The following is a 20,740-nucleotide window of genomic DNA, read 5'->3' on the forward strand; positions in this document are numbered from 1 at the left end:
AAGTCATTCGGTGGCACTCAAAGCCGTTTGACCTACAGAGGTCAGCAAAGGTCACGTGGCCCAAATTTGCACAGCAGATTGTGGCCCACCCAGTAGAGCTAGAGCGCTAAAAATGGCACCAATCGACTCGCCAGCATCTAATCTTACTTTCCCAAAACTCATTTGACCTCTCAAGGTCATGCGATGACCTAAGGTCATTTGTGGGCTATGTCGAAAATACACTTGCACAGCAGTTTTCGAGTAGAGGGATTGACCGAATTCCAAATCAAAGCACATCATCGGGTAGCCCATACGCCGTAGTAGCTTTCCTTAAAAACCGCTTTTCGATATGTGACCCCGTTTGACCTCGGCAGGTCAAAATGTGTCGAAAATACACTTGCACAGCAGTTTTCGAGTAGATGGATTGACCGAATTCCAATTGACTCGCACACAATTGGCCTACATTGTGTGCGAGTTTCAGCTTGATCGGAGGTGTCCCGAATCTGGGCTGAATCCGGGCTGCGACGTATTGAGTGTCGTTTATTTGCACATTTTGACCTGCCGAGGTCAAACGGGGTCACATATCGAAAAGCGGTTTTTAAGGAAAGCTTCTACGGCCTATGGGCCGATGATGTGCTTTGATTTGGAATTCTGTCAATTCATCTACTCGAAAACTGCTGTGCAATTGTATTTTCGACATAGCCCACAAATGACCTTAGGTCATCGCATGACCTTGAGAGGTCAAATGAGTGTTGGGAAATTAAGATTAGATGCTGGCGAGTGGATTGGTGCCATTTTTAACGTTCTAGCTCTACTGGGTGGGCCACAATCTGCTGTGCAAATTTGGGCCACGTGACCTTTGCTGACCTCTGTAGGTCAAACGGCTGGGAGTGCCACCGAGTGCCTTGGACTGTGGATTGGGCATGTCATGGCCTACATTGTGTGCGCGTTTCAGCTTGATCGGAGGTGTCTCGAATCTGGGCTGAGTCCGGGCTGCGACGTATTGAGTGTCATTTATTTGCACATTTTGACCTGCGGAGGTCAAACGGGGTCAAATATCGAAAAGCGGTTTTTAAGGAAAGTTACTACGGCCTATGGGCTACCCGATGATGTGCTTTGATTTGGAATTCGGTCAATCCATCTACGGGAAAACTGCTGTGCAAGTGTATTTTCGACATACCCCACAAATGACCTTAGGTCATCGCATGACCTTAAGAGGTCAAACGAGTGTTGTGAAAGTAAGATTAGATGCTGGCGAGTCGATTGGTGCCATTTTTAGCGCTCTAGCTCTACTGCATAGGTGGGCCACAATCTGCTGTGCAAATTTGGGCCACGTGACCTTTGCTGACCTCTGTAGGCCAAACGGCTAGGAGTGCCATCGAATGACTTGAACTGTGTGTTGGTCATGTCATGACCTACATCGTGTGCGAGTTTCAGTTTGATCGGAGGTGTCCCGAATCTGGGCTGAATCCGGGCTGCGACGTATTGAGTGTCGTTTATTTGCACATTTTGACCTGCCGAGGTCAAACGGGGTCACATATCGAAAAGCGGTTTTTATGGAAAGTTACTACGGCCTATGGGCTACCCGATGATGTGCTTTGATTTGGAATTCGGTCATTCCATCTACGCGAAAACTGCTGTGCAAGTGTATTTTCGACATAGCCCACAAATGACCTTCGGTCATCGCATGACCTTGAGAGGTCAAATGAGTGTTGGGAAAGTAAGATTAGATGCTGGCGAGTCTATTGGTGCCTTTTTTAGCGCTCTAGCTCTACTGGGTGGGCCACAATCTGCTGTGCAAATTTGGGCCACGTGACCTTTGCTGACCTCTGTAGGTCACACGGCTTTGAATGCCACCGAATGACTTGGACTGTGGATTGGGCATGTCATAGCCTACATTGCGTGCGAGTTTCAGCTTGGTCGGAGGTGTCCCGAATCTGGGCTGAATCCGGGCTGAGACGTAGGGTAGACCGGGGCAAGTCGCCCCGCCGAGGTAAAACGCCTCACCGATGTTTCTCGGAACTGGCAGAGTTCTGGGGAAACATCCTCTCTTCTATAAAACGTGCACTATATGATCATTATATGAGCAGACTGGAAAGAAATTGTGTTGACCTTTCGGGCGATATAGCCAAAAATGTGTTTTTTTGAGTGATTTTTATGTTTTCTTGTCAGATTATGCATCATGGCGTTCTTTTATGGTCCACATCAGGTTAACGACTTTTATGTATTTCGAACAACTATTGTTTAACGCTTATCATGCCGGGTTGGTTCGTGTTAAATTATGTCTTGCTGGAGTGCAAAGCGTTGTTCTCTGACCGAACTACGTGATGGGGTAAAACGCCCCAGTAGGTCGCGGGGCAAAAAGCCCCATGGGGCGTTTTACCCCATGTGTTGTTCGGGCTACCCACTTTCTAATGTTCGGTAGCTGGCGAACAGTAAGTTTCTATGCCTTTATGTGTATTTTTCTCAGCAACTGGATGGCAAAGGAAGCATTCTGTAAACATTTGCATTGCAATACTTTATTATTTGGTCCTTTGAGGCAGGTGAAAAACCTGCTCATACAATAGTGTCATAGCAGAGCACCTGACAGGATGGAATGTGCTAACTTCAGTGCCGTGCCTCCAGAGGTCTAACGGACCTCTCATATAAGATTTAGCCAACTACCATGTTTAATCTTTAACCCGCGCCCGGCTGGGGGTCCTGGATTTCCACGCCCTGCTGGGGGGGGGGGGGTGTTTGAACACCCCCCCCTTGTAACTCGGCTCCTGGGCCACGTAGCGATACGCGGAAGGCGGCGTTCGAAAGAGCGTCAAAAATAATGACGAAATCACTTCGGTCAATTTTTTGGTTAGGTCAAAGGTCAGGTCAACAGAGGTCATTGAAGGCAAAATTTCGCCGATTTCCAGGTCGAATGTCGAAAATTTCCAAGAAGCCAACGCATAACTCGAGAACCAATAAAGCTACAGCGCCGCAGAAAAGCGCATTCGATAGCCCTATTAAAGCCCTTTCTGAGTAATTCTCTCAGATTTGACCTAGCGTCAACGGTTTTGCCTGCAGGGGGCAAAAACTGCAAAAATAGCCGATTTTTTCGGAAACAGTTTTTCTGCAATAACTTTTGACCCAAGCCTTGTACGAGCTTACTTTTACCGGCATTGTGTTCCTCTCGTCAAGACGCATCGAATGAACTATAACTTGACCTTGAAAGGTCAACTTGAAAATTTGACCTCAGGTCAAGGTCATGACCTGACCGGAAAGGATCATGTTGCATATCAGTCGATCCGTATCGTCGAGGTGAACACATCTAAGGCGTTTTCATCGCTCTAGCATGCCTCTATCAAAAGTTATTTGCGAAAAACTGTTAGATACCATTCGTGACCTAAGATGACCTCAGGGCATAAACAAGGGTCACGGACACCATTTTCATGTTCAGTGTGTCTAAACCACTTGTAATTCGGTGTTTGGGAGTGTTTATAATGTCTTTTGTCCAAAAGAGGCGCATTTCAATTTTCTCCCATTGACTTATAATGGGGAGGTCGTAAAATTGACCTAACCTTAGGTCATCGATATCAAAATTCTGAGATATACATTTTGTACATGCTATTGCTCTTAGCAATCGCGGAAAGTTTCAAAGCGATCGGTCACTCGGTGTAGCTATGACAGACATTGAAACTTTTTATGAGGTGAGGTCACTTCAAGTGACCTGGTGACCTGACCTTGAATGACCTTGGTCTGAAATTTTCACAACATGTGTAGAATTGATGTATGATAAGGTGTATTCAAAAACGGCGGCGCTCCGCGCCGCCGTTTTTGAGATATTCGCGAAAAACCACAAGGGCGGGTGTTCAAACACCCCCCCCCCCCCAGCAGGGCGCGGGTTAATCTAGAGTATGGGGCTTCTTGCCCCAGGCCGTGGGGCGTTTTGCCCTGGGGCTGGGGCAAAAGGCCCCATTTGCAGTTGCTTCACAAATCGCTTCCTAGCTTGGAGTCCGATCATAGGTGAAATAATTTGAGGGGTGGAATTTAAAGTAAAATGTCCAAAGAACGCATTGAGCACAAATTTAGCCTTCCAGGTCATGTGGGACAAAAGTTATGTAGCAAAATAAAATATCTGGGGCGTCTTGCCCCAGGCTACCCAATTGAGTGTCGTTAATTTGCACATTTTGACCTGCCAAGGTCAAACGGGGTCAAATATCGAAAAGCGGTTTTTTTAAGGAAAGTTACTACGGCCTATGGGCTACCCGATGCTGTGCTTTGACTTGGAATTCGGTCAATCCATCTACTCGAAAACTGCTGTGCAATTGTATTTTCGACATAGCCCACAAATGACCTTAGGTCATCGCATGACCTTGAGAGGTCAAATGAGTGTTGGGAAAGTAAGATTAGATGCTGGCGAGTCGATAAGTGCCATTTTTGCGCTCTAGCTCTACTGGGTGGGCCACAATCTGCTGTGCAAATTTGGGCCACGTGACCTTTGCTGACCTCTGTAGGTCAAACGGCTGGGAGTGCCACCGAATGACTTGGACTGTGGATTGGGCATGTCATGGCCTACATTGTGTGCGATTTTCAGTTTGATCGGAGGTGTCCCGAATCTGGGCTGAATCCGGGCTGCGACGTATTAAGTGTCATTTATTTGCACATTTTGACCTGCGGACGTCAAACGGGGTCAAATATCGAAAAGCGGTTTTTAAGGAAAGTTACTACGGCCTATGGGCTACCCGATGATGTGCTTTGATTTGGAATTCGGTCAATCCATCTACGCGAAAACTGTTGTGCAAATGTATTTTCGACATAGCCCACAAATGACCTTAGGTCATCGCATGACCTTGAGAGGTCAAATGAGTGTTGGGAAAGTAAGATTAGATGCTGGCGAGTTGATTGGTGCCATTTTTAGCGCTCTAGCTCTTCTGGGTGGGCCACAATCTGCTGTGCAAATTTGGGCCACGTGACCTTTGCTGACCTCTGTAGGTCAAACGGCTGGGAGTGCCACCGAATGACTTGGACTGTGGATCGGGCATGTCATGGCCTACATTGTGTGCGAGTTTCAGCTTGATCGGAGGTGTCCCGAATCTGGGCTGAATCCGCGCTGAATCTGGGCTGAATATGGGCTGTCTTGGCGGACATGATTATTATGGGGTTTTCCGGGACGCTGAATTTTGATCACAGATGATGTCTTCATGCATGTAGGTCAGGTTGGGACAAATAAGGTCAGGTCTACCAGTAGGCGTCCTGCCGGGTATTCATCGTAGGTGTCAATCACCACTGACAGATTCGTGACATGTTGCGAAGACACCACCAAAATGCATCGTAAATGTTCACATGGATGCTAAGCTCGAAATCAGCTCCAAAAACTACTCTAGAAACATGTAAAATTCGAAAAAAATGAGCCAAGGTCAGCAAAGGTCAATGACCTTGACCGGTGACCCGACCTTCACGTTACCTTGACAGTTGACACCCACCATGATGCATTGGACCAGCATCATTTCACATAGTTGAGCGTTTAAAACCACGAAAAGACTATGTACAAACGCTTGGATAATGTGAGCTGACATACGCCGAATCGCGATTCCGGCCAAACATGGTTATGGAAATAGATCCACAGGTCAAAGGTATTTGAGTCAGGGTCATGAAATTTTTAGAGTATGGGTAAAATTAATTGATTCGAGGGTACTGAAAGTTTCGTCGTGCTCGGCTGCTTTTTACGCGAGCTATTGCCTATTTGCAAAAAAGCGAGGGAGGGGTCCGTACGACCGCCCCCCCCCCCCCCTCCTATAAGTGCGAGGGTGAAGTTATTGCTTATGTTACACTAGGTATACCGGTAGAGTTATAACACAATCCTATATTCATATACCGGATGAGGGTCAAACCATGATCGAGCACGATATCATACCTAACTAATAAGCCGTTGTAAATATGTAACCAAAAATAGCGGCATAAAATTAGTAGGTATAACCTACCACGTTATATCATTTGGAAGACGTTAAGGAGAATAAGTTAAGAAAAAGTTGAACTGGGTATTGTATTATTACCGTCTTATCATACAGCTTCCGGCTTCCGCCTTTTGAATTCAGAAAAAATGGAGACAAAGACCCGAAGGAATTAAAGGGACCCTCCCACCCTCAAAAAAGTTTATGAATTGGCATGAAAGTGATGTCGCTCGGTTCAGAAAGAGCGAAAACGAATATCTACCAAATTTCACCGAAAAATATTCACCGGTTTTCAAGATTTTAGACTTTTACTTTTGTTTACTTTTTTGGGATCTCCGCTGTTTCTAGCGACTTTATTTTAGAAGTGCGGCGTTTGCGGCAGATGTTGCGCGCAAATAGCATATACCACCGCGTGCTACAAAACGTTTTAGTCAAACATTTAAAAATTGTTAGATATCTGCGCTGACGTCACACATTCAGAGGGGTATTCCTAAGCATTAGCCCCTCTGAATCAAAATGCTGCAATTTTGAAATTCAATATTTCCGATTTAAGGCATTTCTCGATGTTGTGAGTGCCGAAACCGGTAATTGTGAGCCAGGGACCCCATTTTGGCTATCTCAACTCAAATCTAATGTTAAGGTGGGAGGGTCCCTTTAAACCAGTCAATGCATGACCCCTATAGTAGTTAGAACTGATCCTTTGCCTGTGGCAAGGATCTTGTCTTCAGATTCAGATCCGGTCATCCTGTGATTTATTGCTGCACACTCCACTGCGCTTGTTCATAGGCTCCGTCGCGCGTTATCACCTTTGCGTGCCGTTATCCGTACCTTTCCCCTCCCCGCTGCGTATATCCCACTGGCACAGACGCGACTGCCGTGACCCGTGACCGAAACTCTTCAGCTGCAAAGTGGAATGTGAATGTGCAGTGATGCCGCCCAGTTAGGGCCGGGCGCATGAACGTCCTTCGAGACAAACAACGAAAATTTGTAGGGATACATTTCAATTACAATACTCGGCTCTTTCTAATAATCTTTTAATATAATTACGTTTCAACGTGCCCATCGGTTGTAATTTTCCGATGGCACTATCGACTGAAGAACGAGCGTAACAAATACTTTGGCATGTCGGCTAAACTGTAAATACATATTTTGCTAGTTGAGGTCACTGATGCCAGGTAAGATCACAGAGGCCAGGTCACTGAGGGTCACAATATGAAAAATATCATGTGATGCATGTTTCATGGTCCATTTTACAGGACAAATGCGATTATGTGGGTCAGGCAGCCTTTGGGACCAGTTGAGGTTATGTTCTGGTGAAGATCAGGTCAAGGTCAGTTCAAATTAGGTCAAATTTTAAACTGGATATTTTTGCATAAAATAGGTTTCGATTCGATGCAGCTCGTCACGGGGAGTCTAATGGTGTTTTTCTTTTTGCGCTACGTGGTCTAGAATTGCTAAAAATTGAGTTAAAAAATTTGACGTCATCAATTTTGAACAGTTTTTTTCGCTATAACTTGGCCAAAAAAGGATGTATCGATTTAACATTTGGTATGTAGATAGAAGTGCGCAGGGGCTATCATATATATTCCGTTTGTTTCGAAATTCAAAAAAACATTTGGGATTTTTTCGCGTTTATCTGAAGAAAAAAAAACTTTTTTATTTTCGGGTGTCAAAGTCCCAAAATTTTCAAAATCCGAGATAGCAGTTTTGTAGCGCCGCCTTTTCTCTACAGGACCATTTAAAGAACTGTGAAGTTGCTTTTTAACTGTAGCTTTTGTGAGCGTTTCAAGATTTCATATTTTTTGCTCATTTTTGCTCTAACATGACCTCACTTTGACCTCAATGACTCCTGACCTAAGGTGACCTACGACTTGAAATTTTGTGCGAAGGTGTCAAATTGATGCCCGGAAAGGTACTGAAAATTTGGCGGCGCCGTTTATTTGCTATTCAGGAAAAGCACAGGGGGGTCATATTGCCCCCCCCCCCCCAACGGGGCGAGGGTTAAATTATTTTCAGTGTATGTATGATCAGGTGCAAAAAACAAAGGAGTGAAGCCCTTCCAAGAGCGGCCTGCATTGACATATCTAACTCAGCAGTCCATCGTGGATTTGAAGATAACCGATGCCATCAGATATGCACCTCGATAGGTATAAATTAGGTGCGTGTTCGTCTGCGTCTCAGGCAGCAGGGTAGCGGTCGTATATGACCCAGTAGCCAGTGACCTGTGACCCGTGACCTGGAGCGGCGGCGCAGCGGTCAGCATACCGTCAGCCGTGACTATCCACCTGCCATCTCCGGTCAGGAGGGGAGGCGGTTCTCTGCCAGCCTCGTCAGCGTCCGATGCTGCCGGTCAGTTTGTGCGCGAAGACCGTCACCTGCGCGTGGCCTGGTGAGCCTCGGCGGAGACGGGTACTGAAGAACACAAAGGCGGTGGGGATCAGTGATCACAGACGCTGTGGAGCCTCTGTCCTCCGAAGCCGGTGAAGTCACAGTTGAGCTATATGATCCTAAACTATTGAGCCTGAAGACTGAGGCCGGAATTATCCAAGCAAGACATCCACAGTAGTGGAGACTTCGTCACCTAAATTCTTCCTTGTTCTTGGTCACTAGAAGAAAGTAAATTCTCTCTAAGCCTCGACCTTCTACTCGGTTCAGCTCTCCGTCCTCGACTGCCCGGTTGCCAGCTATCATTCTTTCCAGTCCCGAACGCCATCATGCGTCTCTGGACGTCCATCGCCGCTCTCTTCTCGATCATTCATCTAGCGCTGGCCGGCTACATCCGTACGGACGACTACTCCAGCGGCTATATACGCTCGGAGGACTACTCCGCCGACTACGCCCGCGCCAATGACTACAAGTCCGGCTACACCCGCTCTGACGACTATTCTTCCAGCTACGTCCCCTCGGACTACTCGGCCGGCTACCTACCCGCGCCGAGCACCAGCACCGCCCGCTACCCGACCGGCTATCTCCGCGAACCGCCCAGCCGGCGGCCCGTCCGCTCCACCACCCCTCGGCTCAGGTACGACAGCATCTTCTCTGACGGCGGTGCTCGGCAGCCGACCTCTGAGCGCAGCCCCGCCCAGCGGACCCGCTCGCAACCGTCCTACCCGGCGGCGGCCACCAAGTCGGACCGAGCCGGCCTGGCGCTCGACCGCTCCGACACCTACCACACCGGAAACGGTGATGTGTGCGGCGACTTCCAGACGATCGGCCTGGGCGCCGGCGCCGCCTCCCTGTTGGCCTTCCTCGTCTATATCCTGCTCACCAACAGCCTGACGTCCACAGTGGCGGCGACCAACCGGCGGGCGGCCGGCGCCGACCCCTGGCTGGCCAGGACCGCGGTCACCGCCACGTGCACCGCCGCCAACCTCCTCGCCAGCAGCTCTGAGACGGCCAGACGCCGGGAGACCGAGAGCGGGCACCAGGATGGACACGGAGACGACAGTGCTGATGGGATGCTTCCCTGGTCTTCAACTAACGGCGAAAATAATCATGAATTTACCCCGACTTCCAACGGGAAGCCGCTTAAAACGATCGGAATCAATGACGACGGTGAGCCTTCCCTGCGTCTTGTCTCTTCTAACGAGATACCTGACATCGCCCCGCCGTCTGCGCCGTGGCCGAGTCGGGTTCGCTCCGGTGTGCACCGCTTCTCGTCGCGCCAGTTCGGCGACGACTGTTTCTCGGAGATGATCGGGGCGCTGGCGGGCCTGGCGGGACTGGGTGCCCTCTCGGGCTTCTCGCTGTCCCAATCGGCGCAGGCACTGCTGACTTCGATGATGACCATCGCAGCGATGACCACCACGACGACAACCACCACTACGACCGGCACTGCCACGGGCGCGACCGGCAGCGGGACCGGAGGCGGCCGGCTGCTCGACGGTCAGTCCCCGGCCCTGGGTCATAGTTAGAGAGATGGGGGCTAATTATCTATCAGGTTCATTAGCATTTGTTTTAATAGTCGAGCGACATTGTCGCACGGAATTAATGTAACGTAAGGTGTAAATAGCCGAGCTGATTCTCAATGGACATGTGTGAGCAGCCGTTCGGTGAAAATTACCGAGCACGGTGGGTGTCCTCCTTATCTAAGGGATGTCCGAAGCCGACGGTCATTCTGCTAATCCAGTATCTTTTATCGTCCGTAGCCACGCATCTGACACCGTGTTCTGCTTCAGATTCGTCCGACCAACCGACCGGGCTGGCCCTGGTGGGTCGGATTGCTGCGCTGGCACTCACGCCCGGTGACCTGACGTGCGTGCAGCGTGACCTCTGTCAGCTGGTGCGTGAAGGTCACCGCGCCGGCCGGCCCCACGACACCACGCTGCCGCTGGCAAGGTGGGTCGAACAGGAACCCCAGACGAGGTTTGATGTGCAGACCAGCTGCCGTGAGTGTGTTCATTGTGGAAAATGAAAAGCAATGCAGTTAAAGGACTCACGCATCATACCTGCTCATCATTTGCAGCGATTCGCCCTTGTAGTGTGAACTCTTTTTCCTCGTGGTATCTTCAATTCTAACCGAGGCACGGTCCTCCCCTCAGCCTGCCGCTCTCTTGGCTGATCTCTAAGCGGACCGGGCACCGGTTCAGTGACCTCTGCTGGGTCATCCCTGAGGCGATGGGAGCCGACGACTGCCACCGGCTCTATCCTGACTGCAGACGCGACCAACACAGCTAGGAGAAGATCTGCTGGAGATGCGAGCAAGCGGGCTCGCAGTGGTCCGAAACTGGCATTACTCGAGTACTTGCTTCGGCAGTGCTAAACTTTATTACTCGTGGCTCATTGACACTGAGGGATGGGTGGGAGGGGAGGTCTATGCATCGAGGAACAGACATTGTGTGTGTGCTTTGCGAGAGGGAAGCGCAACTTCACCGCAAAGGAAAAGTTGCCTTCCTATGAGTTCGTACCTAATACATATGTTCGGCGACGTATGAGCTGCAGATGGTTAATGCAGATTCTTATTTTCTTGGCTACAGTATCTACTGGCAGCCACAGCATATTATATATGATATAAGTTTGGACGCTAGGCATCACGCGACATAAAACATTTAAAATTTCCATCACCTAGTCTGACCTAGTCTTGACCTAGCACATACCTGCCAATTACCAAGTACAAGTTCTGTATACTCAACGTATCTTAAGCGTTGTCCGGGTGTGCAATAAGCCAAAATGAGCTCGATGTGACTTGCTCAGCGGTGGCCGGAGCCCAGAGCCTTAACCCGCGCCCTGATGGGGGGGGCCATTTTGGCCCCCCCCCCACTGTGGTTTTTCTTAAATAGCGAGAAAACGGCGGCGCGCAGCGCCGCCAAATTTTGGGTACCTTACCGGGCATCAATTTGACACCTTCACACAAAATTTCAAGTCACAGGTCACCTCAGGTCAGGAGTTATTGAGGTCAAACTGAGGTCATGTTCGAGTAAAAATGAGCAAAAAACATGACATCTTTAAACGCTCACAAATTCTACAGTTAACAAGCAATTTTAAAGTTCTTTATGTGGTTGTGTAGAGAAAAGACGGCGCTACAAAACTGCTATCTCGGATTTTCGAAATTTTGGGATTTTGACCCCCAAAAATAAAAAAAATTGATTTTTTTAGAAAAACTCAAAAAATTTCCAAAAATTTTTCGAATTTCGAAAAAAACGGAATATATGTGATAGTCCCTGCGCTCTTCGATATACATACCAAATTTTAGATCGATACCTCTTTTTTGGCCAAGTTATAGCGAAAAAACTGTTAAAAATTGATGACGTCAAATTTTTGAACTCAATTTTTAGCAATTCTAGACCTCGTAGCGCAAAACGGAGACCACCATTGAACTCCCCGTGACGAGCTGCATCGAATCGATACCCATTTTATGCAAAAATATCAACTTTGAAATTTGACCTAATTTGACCTGGCCTTGACCTGACCTTGACCTGAACTTCACCAAAACGTGACCTAAGCTGGCCCTTAAGTCTGTCTGACCCACGTAATCGCATTTGTCATGTAAAATGGACCATAAAACATGTATCACACGACACTTTCATATTGTGACCCCCCAGTGACCTGACCTCTGTGACCTGACCTGGTATCAGTGACCTCAAATAGCAAAATATGTGTTTGAAGAACATTTCCCCATCGATGATTTTCAATGAAATGCATTTTACTCGATTTTACAACGCATTTCTTGAAATGCCTGTAAACGGTGAAAATTCGACCTTTGACCTGACCTGTGACGTCATCGGTTTGACCGAGGTCAATGAAATTGGGTCACAAGGTAGTTCCCCGTTGGGGCTATCCAAACCGTTTACCGCTTGTCGCTATGTTGCGTGGTTCTCGAGATCTGAGGGGGGGGCCAAAATGCCCCCCCCCCCCCATCAGACTGCGTTGCTCGGCAGACCCCATCTGGGCGCGGGTTAACCCTCGCCCATGTAGGGGGGGGGTTGGTGCAACCCCCCCCCCCCTGAGGCTTTTCGGAAATAGTGCAAAAACGGCGGCGCGCAGCGCCGCCAAATTTTGGGTACCTTATGGGGTAAACCTTGCGCATCTTTTGATAAAAAAAATTGACCGGGTCATGTCAGGTCACGGAGTTATGACGTCACAAAGGGAACAGCCTCCGGCCGGATTTTCACAAACTGAGTGCCAACGCCCGAGGTTTCCTGCCGGTGGTACGGACATCGGTTGATGGATCGTGATGAAACTTCCCATGCATGTTGGGGCAAGTATTGGCTATCATATGGTATAAGAAACTTGACCGGGTCAGGTCAGGTCACGGAGCTATGACGTGACAAGAGGAACAGCGTCCGGTACTATTTTTGAAAAGCGCCCGAACCACTATTTTGCTAATTCTTGTCACCTCAATGGGAATATGCAGCAATATTAGCTTCTATAGGGAGCAAATGGACCTCCCAAATCCAAAAATACAATCAGATTTCAAAAATTTAAATTTTGATTTTTCGAATTTCTGCCGCCGACTGTGACCTTGCCGACTTCCGGCGCTCCCAACGCGCCATTTTTAGAGCTAGGGAAACGAAATACATACCAAACGATAGAGAATTGATCAAGGAACACGATAGTGCAGGTTTCAAGTCGATATCTCCCACCGTTTTGCCGCAATCGCCGCGGAAAGTTGAAAAAGTCTATTTTTCCGAAAATTTGACCTTTGACCGGTCAAAAGTAGGTCAAATGTTGACCTAGGACCAAAAAACATACCACCAATCGCGAGATCTCGGCGAGAGCAATCCGTTGGTCTTTTCCGCTAAGCTCTACGACGCTCCGTTTTCAAACGCCAAGGGGGGGGGGGTCGCACCAACTGCATGGGCGAAGGTGGCAGATCGCCGTTTACGGGCGAGGGTTAAGTGTGAACATGCTAGAATGTTTAAATGTTTATTTTGACCTTAACTGTGACGTCTGATCAGTGACCTCCGAGGTCATCAGACGTCGTTTAAATTATGGCTATCGGACCATTACTTTCGAAAATAAGAGGTGGCCTGGCCTATCTATATAGCCTACCCCCCCCCCCCCCGCAGTCACTCGCGTTATGGAATACACCCCTCCCCCCGCCCGTAGGCATTGGTGGTTTGCCAGCCGCGAGCGTATAAGGGGGAGGGGTCCGTTGGACACCCCTTGTCGTTTCGCCCCTGATCGAGCTAGACCTTCATGGAAAAACGAACGTGTTGCCCGTGACGACAGGAAGTCGATGATATCCAATTTTAAGGTCCTAGGTCATTGGTTGACCTTCCAGATCAGGTCAATGACCCAAAAGTCGGGAAAATCGGGACCTGTTAAAACGTCATAAAGTGTCGCTGCTATGAGGTATTTCAGAATCAGGCTGCTGATCACGCATATCGTGTTAGTTTTGGTCACAGATGATGTCTTCATGCATTTAGGCTGATCGGATCAGGTCAGGTCAGGTCAACCAGCAGGGGTCCTGCCGGGTGTTCGAAGTGTCAACCGCCTCTGACAGCTTTGAGCTTAGCTTCGTAACATGTTACGAAGGCACCGAAACTACTTCGTAAATGTCTAAATGGTTGCTAAATTTAAATTTAGCTCCAAAAACTAGCCCAGCCTAGAAACATGTACCTACCTAAAACTCGAAAAAGTGAACCGAGATCATCAAAGGTCAATGACCTGACCTGACCGTCAGGTGACCTTGACACCCATCCTTATGCATGGGAGCGAGCAAGGCAACATCATATCACATGTTTGAACGCTTGAAACCACGAAAAGACTGCAAACGCGCGTGCGAGCCGACATACATACCTTCGCCGAATCGCGATTTCGGCCAAACATAGGCCTCGTTTCATAAAGCGAGTCCGTAAGTTACGGCGGTTTTTGGAAAACCGGCGTAAGTTACGGACTCACTTTATGAAACGAGGCCATGGTCTCGAGAAATAGGTCACAGGTTAAAGGTCATTTGGGTCAGGGTCATGAAATTTTCAGGGTAGGTGTAAAATGGATCAACTCGAGGGAACTGCAAGTTAGGTAAGTCGCGATTGGCCGCCTTTTACGCTAATTTTTCGCAAAAAAACGGGGGTCCGTTCGACCCCTCCCCCCCCCCCAAACACACGTACCGACGGGGGGCGGATATCCGCCCCCCCCCCCTGAGGTTTTTTGCGAATAGCGGAAAAACCGTGGCGCGTAGCGCCGCGAAATTTGGCACGACTATTCTCTCATCAATTTTACACATGGTGTGCAAGATTGAACCTCCTAACTCTTAAGGTCAGGTCACCAGGTCACATTGAATGACCCGACCTCGTCACTTTTTTGCAACTTTGTCACCGTGCCAGAGCTACAGTAGATGTCGAAGGCCTTTGAAAGTCGCAGGATATTATTAATTCATTAGTAGCTACAATTTGTATATCTCGGAATTTCGATATCGGTTTGCGCGAGTTATTCGCGAAAAACCATGGGGGGTCCATCCGACCCCCCTCCCCCCCTACACATGCGAGGGTTAAAAATATGTAAACACACGAGTTACAGATAAATTAGATCATAAACCTCCGGATACCTCGGTATACAGAGCTCTGTGATCAGCTGAAACAATATAGAACTAACCAAACGAGGATCGTGGACTGTGGTAGCTGCAAGGTGTGCCCGTGTGGTATCATTAACTGCTGGCACAGGTAATCAACAGCATCAGTCTCTCCTGCATTTTCGTATCCATAACCTTGTATCCCGACCAAGATAATGTTAAGTCCATATTACACTCTTTATGTTACCATGGTTTTGTAGTTGTCTTACACGGAGTTGATCTTTACATGTCAAGCTGTTAGCAGCCTGTATTCTAGCAGTCTTAACTAGCCCAATTCAGCCCCCCCGCGCGTCCGGCACCTGTTGATGCTTTCTTATGCCTGCCTGTTCTCCGCCAACAGCTGCCTCAGCACCGTGTTCAGGTAGCTGACCGCTGTCGACGCGTTGAGCTCTCCGAATGTCGCCGGTCTCAGATGAGGGACAAATATAGGGGAAGCCGAGGGAAGCCCGGCATAGTAAGCTCTTTTTCATTTTTATTACATACCATACGTGCTGTATAAAATGTTGATATGTTGTTAGCTAGATAAGTTAATTGGCCGTGTTTTCCCAAAAAATTGGTTTCGTGGAAATAGTATGAGGTTGAGAAAATCGAGTTTTAAAAAATTGTTGATTTTTCTGGGGTAAGCCCGGCATAGGTAGGGGTAACGCCGGCTGACGCCGGCCACCTCCCCAGCGCTTTACAACGAGTTGATGAAATCACTGGGCCTGTTCCAGCGCCTCCAGTAGAAATTCTTGACTGGAGGCTCTACCCGAGGTTTCACTGGAGGCGCTGGAATGCAATCTGGAGATTTCTGGAGATTGGCGTCATAGATACCAAAAGAATGACGATTGTTCTCTCTTGAAACACAAAATTTGTTTTCACTTTTAGTAAAAAAAGATTACCAAAATTATAGCAATGTAATTTTCATTACATTCAAGTTGTAAAATTATCAGTCAAAAGTTTTTTGTTTACATTCCTGATTGTCACATGTGCGCCATAATTGTAGACCAGAGCCTCCAGAGAAATTTGGACCTCCCAACTCTCTGGAGGCTACTGGAGGTTTCTGGAGCTTTGGCGAGAGCTTTCTGGAGCTTTCTGGAGGCGCTGGAACGCTCTCTGGAGGATTCTAGAGCTTTCTGGAGGTTTTTGGAGGTTTCTGGAGGCGCTGGAACAGGCCCATTATGTGTCTTCCAACTATTGACGGAAAGTGACATATTAAGGCACTGATTAGCTCTGGACATCTTAGAGTTTATGTCACTACTAGTATTTTAGCTGGCGTCTACCACACAGTCATTGTTTATTCACCAGGACCTGAACAGCTGTCCACCCCGCCCCCTCCTGACGTACCGAGCGTCTCGAGTTGGAGCTGCGCCTCTGCCAGCACCTGTCCGGCTGCAGGTTGGCCTACTTCGTCTGGACGCCCGTCTGTACCGGGTTCAGACGGAGGGCCGTGCGCAGACAGTCTCTGTCTCTGTCTGTCTCTCTGTCTCTCTGCCTCTCTGTCTCTCTGTCTCTCTGCCTCTCTGGCTCTCTCTCTCTCTTTCTCTCTCTCTCTCTCTCTCTCTCTCTCTCTCTCTCTCTCTCTCTCTCTCTCTCTCTCTCTCTCTCTCTCTCTCTCTCTCTCTCTCTCTCTCTCTCTCTCTCTCTCTCCCTCTCTCTCTCTCTCTCTCTCTCTCTCTCTCTCTCTCTCTCTCTCTCTCTCTCTCTCTCGCTCTCTCATCAGACATATTTACATCACTAATCATTAGCACTAGCACGTCACTATAAAAGTGATCTCACCCACCATCGACATATAGGTACACGGGTTATTGGATGTGGCTACCGTGAACAGAAATAACACCCATCCAACGCAGTGGTCAGAAGCCAAGGTAAATGTTTGTCGCTGAGTCAGTCGGTCACGGGACCGGGCCGCGTCACCGGATGTGGCACCTCTGGCAGAGGCCAGCCGCGCCGAGCTCTGCAGATGTCCTGCCAACTCCGAGCCGTCAGTCCGAGAGCGGCAGCCGACGCCGCCGGCACCTCCTGCCAATCCAGCATGGCAGTGTACTCAGTGATCGGTGTGATACTTGTCGTCTGGACCGCCCTGGCCGGGCGGTCCGCGGCGCAGCAGCAGCAGCCGGCCGCCCTGCCCAGCGCCACTGCCGACGAGGTGTACGGCTACATCGCAAGAGCAGTTCAGCAAGAGCTCCAGCCCGTCGTCAGCAAGCTCGAGTCTCGAGTAGAGTCGCTGGACAAAGTCGTCAGCAGACTCGGGTCTCGGGTGGAGTCGCTGGACAATAGACTGACTCTACTCGACTCTCGAGTGACTGAATGGACCACCCACATTTTGAAGAGCAGACAGAGTGAGCAGATGGAAGAGCTGTCCACTCAACTGACTGCAATCACTGCCAGACTCGACAGCCAGCAATCACAACTGAACCAACAAAAATCACAACAAGAGGAGACCGCAGCCACAGTGAACAAGCTCACGGCGCAACTGGATATCATCGTTACACAGCAAGGAGATCAACTCACACAGACGTCCCAACTGGCTACGAGGCTCGACAGCCAGCAATCTCAACTGAGTGAGCTCAACACCCAGCTGAACGAACAAAAAACTACTCAGCGTGAGGTTTCAGTCAGAATGGATAACCTGACCTCCCAGGTTGACATTCTAGGATCCACGCTGACCGGAGCTAAAAACAACACATCATCCCAACAGGAGCGTATTGATGGCCAAGCTGCTAAGGTAAACCATCACCATCCTCCCCTTGACTGCAGCGGCCTGCCTGTCAACTCGCCATCTGGAGTCTACCTCCTTCGGCCCAGTGGTAACAACACACAACCACCCGTCGAGGCCTACTGTGACATGGATACTGCCGGAGGGAACTGGACGGTGATCCAACGACGAGACGATATCAAGCCCCACCAGTACTTCTACCTCGGATGGACCGACTACAAGGAGGGCTTTGGTAATGTTACCAAAGAGTTCTGGTGGGGCCTAGAGCACGTTTATCAGCTAACGTCATCAGACCGACAGTTCGAGCTCCGCATTGATCTGGAGGCTTTTGACGGTAATAAATCATACGCTGTATATCAAGGGCTCAGCGTCTCGTCTGAGCTGGATGGGTACAGACTGAGATATACCAACTACTCAGGAACTGCCAGGGATGGTCTGTACTGGAGCGTCAATGAGAAGTTCTCTACCCATGACCGTGACCAGGACTCGTCTGTCCGCCACTGTGCACAGCTCAACCAGGGGGCCTGGTGGTACGGCGGGAGGTGGTGCGGGTTGAGCAACCTGAACGGACGGTACCGGGAAGGCGGTGATGTGGACCTCACTGGAATATGGTGGCGGACGTTGAGGGGACTGGAGTCACTGAAGAAGACAGATATGAAGATCAGGCCAACGTACTAATCTACACACTAACCCTCGCCCGCACATGCCATTTTCCCATCCTATAGAACGCATATGGGGGGGGGGGGGGTTGCCACCCCCGCGCCATTTCGTTCCTGTTGGAGATAGAGCTTCGCGGTAAAGACCAAGAGATTCTTTGGGATGAGACGAATCCAATGATACGCAGTTTTACCTTCTCAGGTCAGTCATTGACCTTCCAGGTTAGGTCAAACTAAAAAATGTTGGCGTTTTGGGTCACCGTTGGATATCAAGTACGCTGCTTAGTGCTTATCATATACCGATGGCGATGCCGTTTTCTGGTGCCAAGCCAGCTAGAACCTCTTTGTCGCACTACCCGACCAGGTTTTTGCTGCTGAGGTCATGTCAGGTCAAGTTAGGTCAAGGTCAATGATATGTGTTTGTATGTCTGTGTGTGTCTGTGTGTATATTGATGTGTGTACCGATTGTTTATGTGTCCTATTACATGAAATCATGATCTGAGAAGCTTTTATCAAAAATGCAATCAAAAAACTTCACGAAAAGTAAATTCAGCTTGCCTAAAACGCCATTATTCTAGATGACCTAGGTTGACCTTGACCCTGAACTTGACATCTGTACATCGTCGAACAACATGTTCCATGATACGTGGGAGGTAAGACTGGCAAAAAAGGCCGAAAACAAGGTGTCAAAAGCTCACAAGGCCCATAGCCAACGCAAGATGTTCAGCATTGGTCATTTGGGTCATGACATGACCTGAAAAACAAGGTCATATCTCCGAAACCAAAAGCACAGAAACTTGAAAATTTCAGTGGACATCAAGAAAGGATAGAGGAGCAGCTATACAAAAAATCCGGCTTCTAGCTCTAAAAATGTGAGTGCAGAGCAGAAAAACTACCTGGGGGTGGCAACCCCTCCCCCCCCCATGTGCGGGCGAGCGCTAAGGAGAACATCACAGTGGTGTAGACACCCCGGTGACATGTGTACAGAGCCGGTGTCACGGTATTTACTCGAACACTAACAATGTAGTTAGTAGGGTTAGAGTGTGAAGTTCTTACTTACTCAACTCAAGTGATGTAGGGGAGAGAGGTCATATTGCGCCACCTTAACCCTCGCACGACCAGGCCATTTCTCATAACACGAACGACCAGGGGGGGGGGGTTGTTACGACCCCCCCCCCCTGGCGTTTCGAAACGGAAGGTCGTAGAGCTTAGCGGAAAAAACCAACGGATTGCTCTCAACGAGATCTCGCGATTGGTGGTATATTTTTTGGTCCTAGGTCAACATTTGACCTACTTTTGACCGGTCAAAGGTCAAATTTTCGGAAAAATAGACTTTTTTCAACTTTCGGCGGCGATTGCGGCAAAACGGTGGGAGATATCGACTTGAAACCTTCACTATCGTGTTCCTTGATCAATTCTCTATCGTTTGGTATGTATTTCGTTTCCCTAGCTCTAAAAATGGCGCGTTGGGAGCGCCGGAAGTCGGCAAGGTCACAGTCGGCGGCAGAAATTCGAAAAATCAAAATTTAAATTTTTGAAATCTGATTGTATTTTTGGATTTGGGAGGTCCATTTGCTCCCTATAGAAGCTAATATTGCTGCATATTCCCATTGAGGTGACAAGAATTAGCAAAATAGTGGTTCGGGCGCTTTTCAAAAATAGTACCGGACGCTGTTCCTCTTGTGACGTCATAGCTCCGTGACCTGACCTGACCCGGTCAAATTTCTTATACCATATGATAGCCAATACTTGCCCCAACATGCATGGGAAGTTTCATCACGATCCATCAACCGATGTCCGTACCACCGGCAGGAAACCTCGGGCGTTGGCACTCAGTTTGTGAAAATCCGGCCGGAGGCTGTACCTCTTATGACGTCATAACTCCGTGACCTGACATGACCCGATCAATTTTTTTCGGCAAAAGATGCGCAAAGGTTGCCCCAGAGGGTATTGAAAATTTCAGCCCGCTACGACAAGCCGTTTAGCGTGCACTTCGAAAAAACCTCAGGGGGGGGGGTTGATACAACCCCCCCCCCTAGGCGTTCTAGGGTTAAAGGTAGTGTGCCACCTTTGAAAGATTTCCCGTTTTATTTTTCCTAGGATAAGAAGCTTCTATTTTTACCTAATATCGCAAAAAAAATAAAAAATGGGCCTGGAATAGTGCCTTTTTCGCCTAAAAGTTTATCGGTTTTTAGATATGTATAACAACTGTAGTGGGCTCACCTGCAAACAGGCGTCGGGCAACAATCGCGAATGCGGCGCACTTGTGACAATAAGCAAAGGTCATTATAGTGTTACGACCATACGACGTACGGGAATGAGTTATCAGCTGTCTAATCGTAGACAACACAATGTCGAGCCTTAAACTGTAAGCCTGTATTGGTATTGTTTCTTAAATTTGGCTGTCGAACATTAATTTGTGGTTCGAAATATGATTTTATGTAAAATAATTGATATGAAACAGCCGTCT

General features: G+C 48.6%; 1 protein-coding gene across 1 annotated transcript; it reads left to right on the top strand.

Annotated features, from left to right (window-relative positions):
* The first annotated feature begins 16,930 nt into the window (after nt 1-16,930).
* On the top strand, nt 16,931-18,204 carry LOC122369607 (angiopoietin-4-like). Its single transcript, XM_043344463.1, has 3 exons — nt 16,931-17,148; nt 17,656-17,846; nt 18,125-18,204. The coding sequence occupies exons 1-3, from the start codon at nt 16,931-16,933 to the stop codon at nt 18,202-18,204; spliced, it is 489 nt and encodes a 162-aa protein (XP_043200398.1).
* The last annotated feature ends 2,536 nt before the right edge of the window (nt 18,205-20,740 follow it).

This window comes from Amphibalanus amphitrite, unplaced genomic scaffold (genome assembly GCF_019059575.1).
Source record: "Amphibalanus amphitrite isolate SeventyFive unplaced genomic scaffold, NRLGWU_Aamphi_draft 001055F_arrow, whole genome shotgun sequence".
NCBI classification, from domain to species: domain Eukaryota; kingdom Metazoa; phylum Arthropoda; class Thecostraca; order Balanomorpha; family Balanidae; genus Amphibalanus; species Amphibalanus amphitrite.